Source organism: Gymnodraco acuticeps, unplaced genomic scaffold (genome assembly GCF_902827175.1).
Source record: "Gymnodraco acuticeps unplaced genomic scaffold, fGymAcu1.1, whole genome shotgun sequence".
NCBI lineage: Eukaryota > Metazoa > Chordata > Actinopteri > Perciformes > Bathydraconidae > Gymnodraco > Gymnodraco acuticeps.
The window spans coordinates 1,666,910-1,682,118 of record NW_022991632.1 but is presented as its reverse complement, the minus strand read 5'-3'; the positions used below and the strand labels follow the sequence as shown (position 1 = coordinate 1,682,118).

Below are 15,209 nucleotides of genomic sequence, written 5' to 3'. Positions count from 1 at the left end.
GAAAATAATGACTCTCTTATTTCTGAAAGCCGGTCATGTTTATCACATTATGCAACAATTATCACAGATAAAACCCTATATTTAAGGTAATATGGCACAATTATTTCACATTGAGGCAAAGCACAGCTGTTTCTGATCTTCTACTTTCCACCACTTCCTGTTCAGGTTAGGCGTTTGTTTGCACTTTTGCATATCATGTAACCTTACATCACAAACATAAAAGTTACTAATGTGTTACTGCTAATGTAAAACATTGTTCAAGTACTATACTTAAGTATCATTTTGAGTTTACCTTACTTGACTATTTACTTGACTTCTTTATATTTAACTTCTAGGCTTCAAGGTTTACATTGTGCATGCATTATATCTTGTTTTTTAAATGTAAAATGTTATTAACTAACTAACTAATTATAACTTGTAACTAACCAACTATAACTTGTTGATATATGTGCTTGCACTGCCGTATCTCCTAATAACAGTGACACCCAAAAACACTGATAAGAGCTAACAATATGAAGTAGGATATTCTGTAATTCCTAATTTTGCAGAGGTTTTCGTAGTTACATCAGTACGCACATATATTTAAGTTTTTGACTTTTTCCATTGGCTGTTTAGGTGTTGATTTTGGTATATGACATTTTTAGCTTTTGTTTGTTTCCTGCTCTTGACTTAAAGAATAATCCGAAAGAAGCATGTAGGAATGTAACAAAACAGACCACATTAACAATAGTTAGTCAGCAGCCTGAACCTGCGGAGTGTTGAAGTCATGTAAACATTACTTGAGTCTTTGAACACACATTCATTAGGCTATATAGCTTCCCAAGAGACGTTTCATGATATAACTGGATTGTTAGAGTTTCTAACACGTTTACACCTTTAAATGCCCCCTCCCTCCGCGCGAGCTTCGCTTTGTGCGGTTGCGCGTCAGCTCTCATTGGCTGTCGGTGATAATCGGTCAACAAGAGGACCGGAGGGAAGGAGGCAGGAGGGCACAGGGCAGCATGTGTACAGCTACTTAGCCTACTCATAATTACTTGTTCAAAACGATTCACCCGCTTAATTTCACATTGACCCGAGACACTGAATTGTTTTGTGGCGGTCGTTGACAATGTTGTTGTGTCGCACGGCGAGCCTGTCTGCCCTGGATCCGGCTTTCAAGTCCACGGGCTCGTTTCTAGCGCGAGTCAAAGCAAACAGACTGAGGGACGTCACTGTGACATTACGCAAGGGTTACACGTTTCAGCGGTACCGGTGTTTCTGTGGTTCCGTCCCGGGTGTCGATGCAACTCTTGAGCTCCTGGGGAAACAACAACAACAACACAGCCCGGACCGGGGACCTGTCCAGCACCGGGACTCACCGTGTGCTCCACACCGGCGACACTTCGACCGGGTGGCTACTATAGCTGTGAATCTATCCGAATGCGTGCAAAGTAAACGCGGTAATGTAGATATTATCGCGCGTGCAAACAGGCTGAGCAGAGGGGAGCTGGCTAATGGTTTGTTTACAGGTTACTGGGGGGTTTCAAGTCGACTCTGCTCCACAGGGACAATGCAGACCCGATCCTTTTCCACGAAGAAGAGCGAAGCCGGAGAGGAGCACACGGCTAACAACACAGAGGTAATTTAAACTGTTAAACTCAAGTGTTTGTCTAACCCCGGTGACCAGTTAATAAGAGCGCGCGGGTCCCAGTCTGTGTCCACACAGTGTTCAACCGGTGGGGGAAACCACTATAATGTCCCAGTGTTGCCCTGGTTGAACTCTAAACCATGAAATATGCAATAACCTGCCTGCCCGGGCCTCTTCAGTGACAGCCATCCTGTGAGCATGCAGCAGGCGTGTTATACAACCCTGCATGACGCCACAGCTGTGGGCTGTCTACATGTGCAGGGGACTCACAGATGTCCATGCATCATTTACACGTCTTCACAACTTAAATCAGTAGCAGAATAGTTACTTATGGAGTTCAGAGAGCACATGCTGACTCACTGTTCAACAGGCTCACAGAAGTATGACTCTTCAAACTGGACAGGAAACTGGATCTGGCTCCTTTTTTATTGAGAGTTATAGTAGGCCTATATTAAGTGAGTTTTGGCATGTGCTCTTCTGCAACACTACTTCACTGTGTATACTCTTCAGTGTTATGCAGGGTTAGAGTTTGAGTCATGCTCTGAATTACACAAGGATTATGTAAGGTAATACACATGGCTTAGATTCTACACCCTGCATGCAGCCTTGAGAGTCTGTCCTAAGGCAGTGTTGCTCTGAGCTAAAGGCTAACATTCTCACAGTTACAATGCTAACATGCTGATATTTAACAGGTTTCATGTTTGCTATGTTCACCTTCACCTTTCACATGCCAACAGTTGCTAGGAAAAAGTGCAGATGCAGTGCATCACATTTCTTGGGACATTTCAGTCTTCACCAGTGTCTAACAGTGTGGCTAACTTGCGTCTAAAACTTTCATATTTACTTATTTGATTAAAAAAAGCCTTAAGATTAAATATGTTGTCACAAAAAGGGAACATGTGATTTAGGACTAGACATACAGTATCTACATGTGCTGCTTACTGTAGGCATCATATAATTGTGGACACTGGCTGACATTTAACAAGAATTGCGGAGATAGGAAAGGGATTCAACAGACTTGATGTGCAACATTGGCCTGGTTTCCCTTTTTAATGAGACTATAAATTAGACAGTTCTGTTGCAGGATGCTGCTATAGTAGACTTTTGCGTTTTAGTTTTAATTTTCTAATCATGACCAGACTCTTTTCAGTTTCTTCTTAGCTTCTGTTTCAGCCATGCACAGGAGCAGTGGCGTTTTCTCCCGGAGGCCAAGGGAAGCCAGGCTTCCACTGTTTTTTCAGATTGTAGTTATAATTTAAATAAATAAATAAAAACACTTTGTTTTGTTTAGATAATTCTCCTTTGCTGTGTGTTGCTGCCGGCCCGTCTCTCCCCCATTCTCATTAAGTATTTTACAAAGAGTGAAACAAACAGCGCCCCTCTAGATGTTATGGTGAAACAGTAGATTGCACTCACTGTTGCGAGAGGAGGCCAGCCGAATCTGGCTTCCCTTGGTGAAAGAAATTGAGGGATTGACCAATCAGATGAGGCTCACGTGATGCCCCTGCCAACCTGTGATTGGTCAGGGCCATGCCAAGGGAAGCCAGAGTCGGCTGGCGATTATGGAGGGTGGAGATTTGGAGTATTTCATCAAAAATAATTGTACTAAACTTCCGCTACAGCAGCAACAACAAATACAATCTGATGACAGGCCGATGCCCAAACTGGAGCTGTGTACAGAGAGGAAAAAAGGAGCGAATCGGACGTAAAACGTTAAAGGTCTCCTGATTCAGTTTGTGAATGAATGCTTATTAGAGTTTCAGCTGGAGAGTGCGTGCGGACCTGTCGGTTAGATAACAGGCGTGTGTAAGTCCTGCATCTGTATGATACAAATGTGTGTAAAATGATACCGGGAGCTGTAATCACTCTTCTGGTTACGTTATTACCAGTGACGAGCCGTGACTTTTATACCTAGGCCCTCTGACCCCCCTTCCCTTGGAAAAAAAAGAAGAGATATTACGTCTCAACGTAGACTTCAGCGGAATATCAAAACAGCGGCCCGGGGTGCAAAACGCATCAATGACAGCGACCCTCTACCACACAAAACAACATCATTTATACCTACACCTATCATGACAGGGCACCCACAGCCAAGTAGCAATTACAAATGAATTAAGTCACGGCAGCCCGCATTGAAAATGACTTAGGCCTACCTTTGATGATCAAATCACTGAAACACAAAGTCCATCCTCCTGTCCTTTTGGATGAAGCACTTGCGGGTCATTCCTATAGGCCCTGGCTGCGGAACGCGGAATGGGGCAGGGTCGGATGTGGGCGGGGCTGGACGTCCGATGGGCGGGGTGTATGGATATCCTAATGACACAAACGGCATCATCTGCTGGACAACTACAATAAGTACAAATACAAATCTGCACTCGACTAAATATAATTTAAAAACTAAATATAAAAACTTCATACTAATTAAATGCATGAATGTATTTAAATATGTGGTATAAAAAGTCATATTTTCTATATTAGTGTATTTAAGTTCATTATTTAATATTTGTTTTAATTGATATATTAGTTTATTTAAGTATATTATTTAATACTTGCTTTAATTGATTATTCATTTAGTCAGTTCTGTGCATACTCATATCTAGTCCATATATTTCAAATGATACATTGCACTGCATTTCATAGAATGATAGAAAAAGCATTTATTATTTACAACATTTATCATATAACAGAACAACCATTAAGATAACAGAACCGAAAAAGCAAATACAGTAAATATAAAAACCAAACCAAGTATACAAAAAAAATATCTATACAACAGTGAAAGGCTTTGCTGATGCAAACATTCAACCGCGCTCTTCAAAACAAGCATGAACCTTAAGGTTTTTTTTGTCAATGCACTGCTCAAAAAACATTAAATAGTCCGACTCAAATTTGAACCTGAACATAAATGGGTCCATCCTGTCTTCCCAGCTGTCTTCGTCCCGCAGGTTGCTGGCTTCACCAAGGTTATGGAGAGCTGCTTCTCTGTCCAGTGGGGCCATGGAAAGAATTTGTAGCAGGATGACTTTATCTCCCATATTCTTTGCAGAGCACCACTGAGATGCCGCCATAGCACTACTTATAAAGGGGTGCTTCTCCTACAGCAGTGGTTCTCAAACTGTATATATTTAGCACATTTTAACATTATTATATGCTACCTTTAACCTTTGTGTGCTGTTTGGGTCTGTGGGACCCATTTGCAGTGTTTACTAAAAGAACATGTATGCAATTAATTTTTTTTAACCTGCTTTATTTGGTGGTGGATGTCACAACTGTAAAGAAAAGATTGATACATTCATCAGATGAGCCATACCATGAGCACAAACACCCCACAGTTGTTGGAGGCCCGTTGTCTTGGTATGCCCTATTTCATGAAGAAGGTGAGATTATATACACATATACACACACACAGTGTAGGAATCCAGGAATCAAACTCAATTAGTGTGCATCATAATTACTAACGTCCTCCAAGTTTACAGTAAAACAAACTGGTGGTGTGACCAATGGCCATTTACAATTATTAATACTATTACTATTATTAGTAATCAGAGAAAGCTCAGAGAAAGGAGTATGAATGTAAGGTTTCCCCACTGACACAGAGAGGAGGAAAGAATGTCTGGCTCAAGTCAGCAGGAGCAATTTAACTATCACAAAAGACAACAACAGCAACAACATATGTGAGGTAATCATATTTTTCACAAAACGAAGACCACACCATTGGGAAGCTTAACGTCTGTTTAATCAAAAATAAGGAACAGGGAGAGGCTTGCAAAAGCTCTGGGAGTTGAGACTCAGGTGCAGGGTGAGGGTCTCATTGCAGGTCTTCAGGCTCCATTGAATCCCCCTGGGGTTCTTGTGCTGAAAGAGGGAGACAGGAGAAAGGGTTAGATACATCTAGCAACCTAGAGGATGGGAAATTGCTGACCTATTTGAAACGTACCTTGTGTTTTCACTCTCACTTAAGTCCCTCTCCCTTTGCCATCAATCCAAAATCAGCTGAGCTGCAACATAATACAGACAGGTAATAATCAACAGAATCACAAAGATATAATATGACTGATAAAAACACTCACCCATAAGTTATGTTTTTGTTTACTGTTTAGAAGTCTCAAATATGCACTCTAAATCCATATCAATAGCGATGTATCACAAAAATAGCTCTCTTCCTTATTATTGTGTAACGTTAACTATATTATACTAGCTTGAACTCCAAAATGGATATCCTCACTTCACCACCTCCACCCACTACAATCACACGCCCCAATGTTGTATTTAACTAATATGTAACTCCCTCCACCCCGGATAAAAGCACGTTAAGAAGCCCCTTTTCTCTAATTGAACAACGTTGGAGGAAATAACATGAGGAGAACGGATTAATAGGCTGTTCGTGGTTAACGTGTGTTGCTAACTTTTCCGGCATCCTAGCCTAATCTGTTATCTGTAAACGTTAAATATACTGATTGAAGGGATAATCCACTAACATCGGACATCGGGGTCGGACATCCAACCCCGCCTTTTATCCGACCCCGCCCCATTCCACGTTCCGCAGCGAGGACCTTCTCGGTCATTCAGCTGATCCTTTGCCACTCCAGTTTATCATTGTAACTCAATCTTGAAAATGACTCGGTTAATAATTTCGCAACGATGTCCTCACTATCATTGAAGTGAGCCATCATGAACGAACTTATGCTAATCATAAATCTATCGATCATAAATCTATCGATTAGATTTATGATTCGAAAATAATAAAAGTAGGGTGGATATTATCCGGCTGAACAAAACGTGCATTTATCTAACAGGTTCGTTTTCCACAGACCTTATTTCAAGCTATTTTCCAAAATCCTATGGAGAAATCCCGTTGCTTTCTGTCGAGGGAATCCGAGCGCAGCTTACTTCCGGGTTTTAGGACGCGTCACTGCACCACTTGCATAGACCTCACAGCGGGCGGAACTTGTCATAAAGTCCGCGAAAATAAAGCCCGCCCATTTAGAGGGAAGATATGATTGGTCAATTGTACTGTCATTTGACATTACTCTCTCGTTGAGTTACTATAGCTGGCCCTCTGTGAATGTAGAGAGGGACCAACAAGCCCTCCCGTCTTCACAGTAACTCGCAGAGACGGCATTTAACCCTTCACATTCCAACAGAACTGAACAGGCAGATTCGAAGGATTTATTTCTTTGGAAATATTATTTTAAATACAATTAAATCAAGTTATTTTGGTAAAACTAATGAAAAATGTAACAACAAAAAAATAATATTTAAAAAAAAAACGTTTTTTTTTTTTTAATGTTTTCAAATATAATTTTTTAGAATATCTTAGGCCCTCACAGAGGGCCTAGAGGGCCCTGACGGCTCGCCACTGGTTATTACATTGACCACCACACCCCCGACCCAAAAGAAAGGACGTATTATTGGCTTCCCCTAATTTTCTTCCCACGCCACGCTACTGCACAGGAGGGATTCACCACTTCACCATTTCCCTCCCGCTCTGTCCCTGCATGTGTGTGCATGAGTGCGCTTTTGTCTGTTTGCAAAGCACTGTGACTTGGCATGTGTTTTCATGGCTCTGACAAGCTGTTATCAGACACAGCAGTCCCACTGTTCCCCTCCTATACACCCTCCCTGGCACAACTCCCTTTGGCCGCTCGCTCACATGACCCTCCCTCGCTGCTGCCTGCCTTTACTTTTAGCTCGGCCTGACCCGCCTCTGAAAGGCAAAGGCCTGCTCCCTCACCCACTCTCTGGTCTTTCTATTGTCCATTGTGGGCTTACAAGTGAATACGTCACCGAGACTGGCTTCATTAAAATGTAGCAAGACGAATTGCCTTGAAGAGAAAGATCAGATTGTTTTTGTCCTCTTCCCTTCTTCTTCATCCTCTTTGCTTTCATTGTTTCATGTCCTCCTGGTAAATAGTCTGAGTCAGGCCCTCAAAGGAAGCTGAATGTTAACACAGCGAAAAGGCATAGAAGGCTGATAATGAGAGTTACTGAGGCAAATGTCCCACATGGCAGTGAATGGACAACAGGCTGCATCGGCCTTTCACATGCCGATTTGTGATTTTTAGTTTTTTTTCAAAGCTGAATATGTCACATTTGCAAACATCTTTGAAGCTACTACATTAGCTTTAATGTTTAAAAGCGGATCATTGAGTCTTCCTTTTCTTCTAGCTGCCCATTTCTGCTAGATGATTTATCAGGACAAGTACGCTCAAAGACACATTTTCCATCTGCCTATTACACATCACCATTGAAATTGACCTTCACTTGAGGGTCTGCTATAATATATATATATATATTCTTTGTCATTGATAAGTTGTCTCAGCTTTGTAGGAACAAAGTCAATATTTAGTCTGATAATAGATAAATACAGTCTGGAGATACTTCCTGTTTGCTCAGGGAAGGATTGTGTTTCCTCTCGGCAGAAAGTATATTGTTTCAGATTGAATCACTGGACATGATGCCGTGCTGTCAGCTGCCCCTTTTACGGTTTCAATTTCCATTTTAACAGCCCTCATCATCAAAACGAAATGGTAGGCAATAAAGCTGAAATGATTATTCCCTCAGTATCCTTACTCATAATTGAAACCTCTAATGAATCCCGTAAGGGCTCAGTAAAAGAGTTTTTGTTGTAATGAGTTTCTACAGCTGCATGATCAGGGATGACCTTGAACTGGACTGTGGAAATATTCCGTTTGGCTCAGAATGCAGTCTCTTGGTGGTGTTTATTTATACTGTGGTCAAGTTTTTCCTGATTGCAGTCATGCTTTTATTGTATCACAGGGCTATGGGTAACTCTGTGGGTTTAAAGGGAAGGCTTTATCTTACCGATTCAGTTTTTTATTAACTTCCATTGCATTTTATTTTGATTACAAGTAGTTGTTTATGATGAACATGTTTACAATAAAGCCCTCTAGTTCTGTGGTGTCCCTAATATCTAATACTCCTAAAAGCCACACACTTTTAAAGAGCTAGTATGGGGTCCCAGTCACATATGAAATGTCATGGTTCAGAGGGTTTGTATAGCAGTATGCTGCCAGAACAGGTAGAGCTCATAGAACTCAAGAATGCTGCTTTAATCAGGATTTTCCACACCAAGATGTCAGGACACTTTTCCTGAGAAGTCAGTATCGTATCAGATCAAAATGGTAATAAGGTTTTCAGGAAGGGCATGACATGTTTTTACACATACTTGGTATTTCATAAGACACTCAAATGTAATTCTGAGTCCTGTGTTTCAAGAACTGGAGAAATATGTACATTTTAATGCTGTCCTGTCAATTTATACGCTGGCTCTGTATTCTTCTTTTGAAAGAAAACGCCCTGCTTCCCTAGCTGCTACTCGAGTGACTCGTACACCATCAATGCTCTGTTGCAGTCTGCTGTCTCATTGTTGTTGAGTGTGTTGTAGTTCACTAATCAGTTTAGCTGCAGCACACACTGGCGTGACCTGCCTGCTCCCGGTTACATGTCAGACTGTAGGATTGTTCATCTAGCAGAGTGGTGGGTCTGGAGGTCACACACACACACACACACATACCATAATGTGTGTGTTTGTGCACTATGAGAAGCTCTTTGTGTGTGTGTTTGTAAGAGAGTGACATACTTTTGTTCATGTGAGTGAAAGAGTAAGTGATAATGGGAATAAGCTAACCTCGCAGCAGCAGCAGCAGCAGTCTGTGTTTAATCAGCTGACTCAGCTCTAGACCAGTAGAGGTAGAGGAAGCTTGTAAAAGTCCAGGATTATATGAGCTGGATCACTTTGAACTACATGAGGCACAATCACAACACACTGTTGTTTTCTATTTATAAAGCATGGAGACTAAGCAGATGAGATGTTTAGAGACTGAAATATATATATTTGTCGTAACTCAGTTTGAGCAAAATGTATCCAACATAGACCTTTGTTTGGTGATTCAATGACCCGGCAGAGCATTAAGAAAAATTATGGACTTTTTTCACTTTTAAAAAGATAAAAACCTAACCGTGATTTCAGTCGTTGTTTTGAAAAAAGTTGACATTTTGAAAAAAAAATGTCCTTCCAAAAAAGAAGTGACACTTGCATCTTGAAGTTTGTCAGTTTTGTAGTTTGAGGGAGCTCTTGGAATATTAACAAAACCCTCTTTGCCATTCATATCTATTCTCCCTTTTGTCTGTATGTACAGTCTGCTTCCTGTAGCAGTGGGGATAGATTCTCATTCCTCCTCTTGTTTCATGTTGTCCTTATCACTCCCTCTAACTCTGCTCTCTTCTTTTGTTGTATATAAAGAAGGCCCCTACTACTTCCTCATCCACAGAGAAGACTGCGGGGGAGTCTGAGCCAGAGGGAGGAAAACCAAACAAGACCCAGCAGCTGAAGAAAGTCTTCAAGGAGTATGGAGTGGTGGGAGTGTCCTTTCACACCGGGTTGTCCCTCATGTCTCTGGGAATGTTCTACCTCCTTGTATCCAGGTGACAAAACATCAAATAATTGTTTTCTTTTTCTAAAACTAAGAAAACATATTATAGAAATTCTCCTTAGTATCTGGGAAATGAATTGAACCACTGACTGAAGTTAAAGCACACTGAAGGAAAAACAACAACAGAAAAGTAATATAAAACGCTACAACGTATTATAAAATCTCTGGCATGCATAAAACATCCCTTAGATCTAATACGATCCAGCAGTGTGCAACATCTGAGGGTAACATTTCAAGCTGTGCACAGGAAATGACTGACCCGTGGGATGCTTGTACTCCAAGGAATGCAAAATGTCTGCTGCAGTTTGGCCTAAAATAGAACTTGAAAATGTATTTTCAGTGGGCCACATCATCGTGAGTTTAGCTCAGTGAGATAAAATGTTTGAAACTTCCTTTATCAATCAAATGCTAGGTTCACACAACTATCAGCAAAGCAACACAATTGGAACCCAAGTTGCTGTTAAAGCATTCGTTTACGTATTTAGTTTACCAAATATTACTGGGAACTGGTTCAGGGCAAACATTTGTTTTTCTCAAACAATTTGAAGACGTCACAGACCAGTAATAGTGAAACAAAAACATATGATTGGTTGACGCTCCACTGCGTCTTTGAATCGCTAAAATAAGTTGTAGAACTCGTCTTGTGGCATAGAGAGTGCCGTTCTAAGATAGTATCTTCATGTCATCGTCCACTGAAGATTACAAGTAGCCTGCTGCTTCATTGCTAGTAGTGTAACATAGAATTGTGCATTGTGTAACCTCTTCCTATGGTAAAAGACAGTTAAAGGATAAAGCAGCATAGCAAAACCCTAGTTATCAGTCCGGACAGTTTTCAGGCCTTTGTCTGCCTGTCCGGCCACATGCCAGCAGATCCAATACCAGAGAGATTTAGCAGAGATTATCTGACAGCTCAGACATTTCCTCATAAAGCTGATACTGACCCTTGAACTGATGCCATACTGCGACTGTAACATGCATAGAGCATTATCACTGTGAGGCCCAGAGGGCATGAGGCCTGCTGATGCAGGGTCCAGAGGAAACAGTTGACAGGGTACAGAAGGACTCTTGTATTTAGCTGACTCAAGTTTGCTGAGTTGAGTTGTTAATGTGTGTGTGAGAAAGGTGTTTTTATTGAGGCCGCTCTAAGCCCTGTGTGAACATATTCTTTACATATTTATTCCCCAGAATAGCTCAGATGAAAAAGCCAGGACTCTACAGAACTGTCTCCCAAAGGCAGTAAAACATGTAGCTTGTTGATACGCTCCTGTTGATTTTCACGCACTTCACATTGCAGTGCTTCTTATGCTAATGTATCAGTTTAAATGGTTTAGAAGGCTGTAAGATTAAAAAAAACAAAAAACATTATACAACACTCTGTTATTGAACATAGCTCCCTCTGGTGGAGATGAAGGGGGCTTGCACTTAAAAAGATACTTGTCCACAATTGAAGTAATTCTTTTTTCTTTTTTTTTAGACTAATAATCTTTTATTTTATTTTATCGACAAATGTCTTTGTGCAGATTTGTTTTCTCAATAAAGAATCATGCAAAAGCAACTTTTTAAATCTCCTGTTAACCCATTATGCTCTTAAACTATAGGATCAATTTGACAATATAAATGTTAGTGTATTTGGACTAAATCATGAATGATTTTTCTTTATTGTTTTTGTTTTTTCCTCTGTTGCCTCATGAAAATCCTAATTATAGTCAATAGCATGACTAATTATTTAGTTGAGGTAATTATAATCACAGATACTACACACACAGGACGTCTTGTGTGTGTAGTATGGAGTAGTGAAGAAAAATGTCAAAAGAACATCATCTCCTAACATGTGATCCCTTTGTGCTTCTAACCAGTCCTCTGTCTCGTCTCTCCTCAGTGGGATGGATATGGGGGCCGTCCTCTGCAAAATGGGCTTCAGCGAGGCGGTGGACAGCTCTAAGATGGCTGCCGGGACCAGCACAGTCGTCTTGGCCTACGCCATCCACAAGCTCTTTGCTCCGCTGCGCATCAGCATCACTCTGGTGTCAGTGCCTCTCATCGTGCGCTACTTCAGAAAGACTGGTCTCTTTAAGCCACCCACAACTGCACCCTGAAGCCCGCCCCCATCCTCCGCTGTCATTAAAGAACAAACATCCTGACCGTTTAAAGCCATAATTACAACGCCTGAAAATATCCTTACTCATTGCCTTCATTTGGAAAAGCCTCATCTTCTCTCAGTGGTGAATTGAAGTGAAACACTGTCTCCATTAGTTCTAGTTGCAACAGACTCAAGGTGTTTAGTTGTGTTACTGTAGGATTAAAGTGTGACTGCTCTCTGAAAAAAGAAACATTTGGAGTCATGTCTCAATGTGTGTGCATTCCAGAAGCAAAGACTGGTACAGCTCAAATATTTATTTACAATCAGAGGTATGATCAGGGGTCTTTGAGCGGGGCTGTTTCTAATGCTGTAAGACGGTCCCTGTGGGGACACGTTAAAAAAGCTCATCTCCCCTGCTAGGTGACTGGCCTTGTTCTGGTGTTGTGTGACTCAGCAGAATCATTCAGGTTCTCTCTCTCTGTCCTACCTCGCTCCTGTCTCTCCTCGTCCCCTCCCTGCTCAGACGCCTACGCTCTGTTTTTATTTCTACTGTTTGCTTCCCTGCTATTTTTCTCCTCAACACCTCTGCTGGCATCCATTGTCTTCCTCCCTTCTCCCTTTGCTGTTCCTCTCTCCCCTTTTCCTCTCTATCTGCGCTCCCTTTTGTTTTTACATTTTATAAATGCCACGGCCCATGCAGTAAAGTAGAGTCCATTCATCTCTGAGTGGAGCTGAATGTCATTATTTGCAAATCTTGGATGAAAAAGTTGGTTTGTGAATGGACTGTATTTAACTATTTAAAAAAGTTATCTTTTATAGTTGTTGTCTTTGTGTTATAAAAATACCACCATCAGGAAATAAGGCAGTACAGTTATGACGGCTGTATTTGTGGTTTAAAGCAGTTGTAATCAATGTTCTTATATTACCAATGAAAATGGGATCCCTCGTTTTTAGCACCGGACTTATTTTCTCTGTTCCACTCATCCTTTAGTTTTGTTACCGACGCTAAACTTTACTGTTTAAATTCAGCTTTACCAGAGTCAGCACCGTTTAAACAAATAGCTCTAAAAACCCACTGTACGCTTCCTTCTGAGCACCAAACGGCAGTAAAGTTAGAAACGTGAGCAATTAGCAGCTAAAGAGGCAGATATTCCACTCAGTTACTGATGATTATCTATATTTTGAAGTGACTCTCAATAAATACTGTGTTGCTTTTTGTATGCTGAAGGAAGATAAACACCTCTTAGCAAACTACAACTCAAGGGTTGAAATTGAAGTAGATTGGTTAACATTCAATGTTTTCAAATGTGTTCTCGTATAATTGTTAGTTTTTCATGCAGAGGACATTTTCCATAGCCAGTTTGATTTGATTTGAACATTTTCCTTTTTGGTTTTCAACCCTTTGTCATCTGTGAAAAAACACATGCAAAATATTATTATGATTTGCTAATTTGCAATTAATTTTCTTAGACTTCCAACAGGCTTTTTTCAGTTTTTTGGACAATATTTACTATGTTGTCATTGCAGTTCTTTTCAACACTGTGCCATTATGTTGCACTTCTCCTTCTCTCCCACACTGGGGAGCTCTTGATCTAAAAACACAGCGCCGCTCTCCCCCATTACTCTGACACAACGCAACAACCGCATCATACAGTTCTCATCTCTCATATGATTGAATATCTTTGTACTCTTAATGTCTTCAAGATGGATAACGGCATTATATCACAAGAAGGAGCATCACTCCTCGTGCGTCCCGCAGTTATGATTAAGTAAAATGCTCTCCAAACTTCTCTAGTGTTGTTCTATCTGACAGATCGGTGTCTACAAAGCAAAGATAACGTCGGAGTACAAATATTGTGAGATTACTCAAAACATGAAATAATTTGCCAATCTGTTTGTCACAGACAACTGGATGATACTTCAACTTGAAACTAAAAACTCCATCATTAAAAGGTTTAAGCAAAGCACTGTCATGCTGGTGTGCCATGTGTAATTTAGTTACACTGACCAGTTTCTCCATAATAATTCATTATTTCTTTATCACAGCAGGCATGATGCCATTTCTCTCCTCTCTCCATGCACCTTCCTCCTCTCCACTTCTCTTTCCTTGATGATGTGAAGGGTCAGACCTCAGCTGGTGTGTTACCCTGAATATCTGCACTGTGGAGACGGGAAGATGCCTTGAACAAGACCTGATCTCCTCTGTGTGTGTTTGTGTGCGAGTGTGTGTGTACGTGCGTGTTTCTTGGCCAAAGTAAATAATTCAGCCAGGAGTTTTGTATGAAGAACTAAGAGAGTGCATGGTGGTGTGTGCCAGATATCAACCCGGGCTTTTCAGGAGTGGGAGCTTTGGCAGCACTGTGACATGAAGTGATACAAACCGATCATGCACATGCGTGCGCGCGCGCGCACACACACACAGGTCCACACAGAGTAAGAAGGAGAAGCATGGGCCTCATTAGCCATGATGAGGACAGGGAGCTGCCATCGCCTCTCCATCCCCTGCATGTCCCCCATGGCTAGGAACAAATTGGTGACAGCGCTCCCAGCCACTCTGTCGGCTACCTGCGATGCACTGGGCTCTGTCGGGCTCCTCTCCTTCCACACTGCTGTGCATTTGCACATAGTCCTCGTCACCTTTTGCTCGGCCCAGAACTGAGTCGTACACTTCATCTCGTTGTCCTCGAGTTGTGTGAAGGGCCCCTCCCGCAGCGTGATTCGGGGGGGGGGAGGTGTTCAAGGGGGGTTCAAATCCTTGCCTCAGCTCCTGACTTGTGCCCGCTGCAGCTTTTATTAACATCAGATACACAGTCAGCGTCCCCACACACAGTGCATCCATTATGGCTGTATATTCAGACACGGGCTGCGTCTGTGACTCCAGAGTTGGAAGGCATGTTTGTGTAGCGGCTGCAAAATGCTGATGCATGCAGGGATAGCTATATAAACATATGGCAACAGCACATGTGATGTTGCCATAGCCTATGTGTGCACACAGACCTCACAGACACACGCACTCCCTCACAAGCTGCCTCCTTCCCCTTCCCCT

General features: G+C 41.6%; 1 protein-coding gene across 1 annotated transcript; it reads left to right on the top strand.

Moving 5' to 3' along the window:
- The first annotated feature begins 932 nt into the window (after positions 1 to 932).
- Positions 933 to 12,981, top strand: fam210b (family with sequence similarity 210 member B). The gene is made up of 3 exons (XM_034198403.1): positions 933 to 1,618; positions 9,894 to 10,075; positions 11,963 to 12,981. The coding sequence occupies exons 1-3, from the start codon at positions 1,109 to 1,111 to the stop codon at positions 12,177 to 12,179; spliced, it is 909 nt and encodes a 302-aa protein (XP_034054294.1). The 5' UTR covers positions 933 to 1,108; the 3' UTR covers positions 12,180 to 12,981.
- The last annotated feature ends 2,228 nt before the right edge of the window (positions 12,982 to 15,209 follow it).

Coding starts and splice junctions, on each gene's coding strand:
- fam210b (XM_034198403.1), top strand. CDS start 1,109: ATGTTGTTGTGTCGCACGGCGAGCCTGTCTGCCCTGGATCCGGCTTTC. Junction 1,619..9,893: donor ACACGGCTAACAACACAGAG/GTAATTTAAACT, acceptor TTGTATATAAAG/AAGGCCCCTACTACTTCCTC. Junction 10,076..11,962: donor TTCTACCTCCTTGTATCCAG/GTGACAAAACAT, acceptor GTCTCTCCTCAG/TGGGATGGATATGGGGGCCG.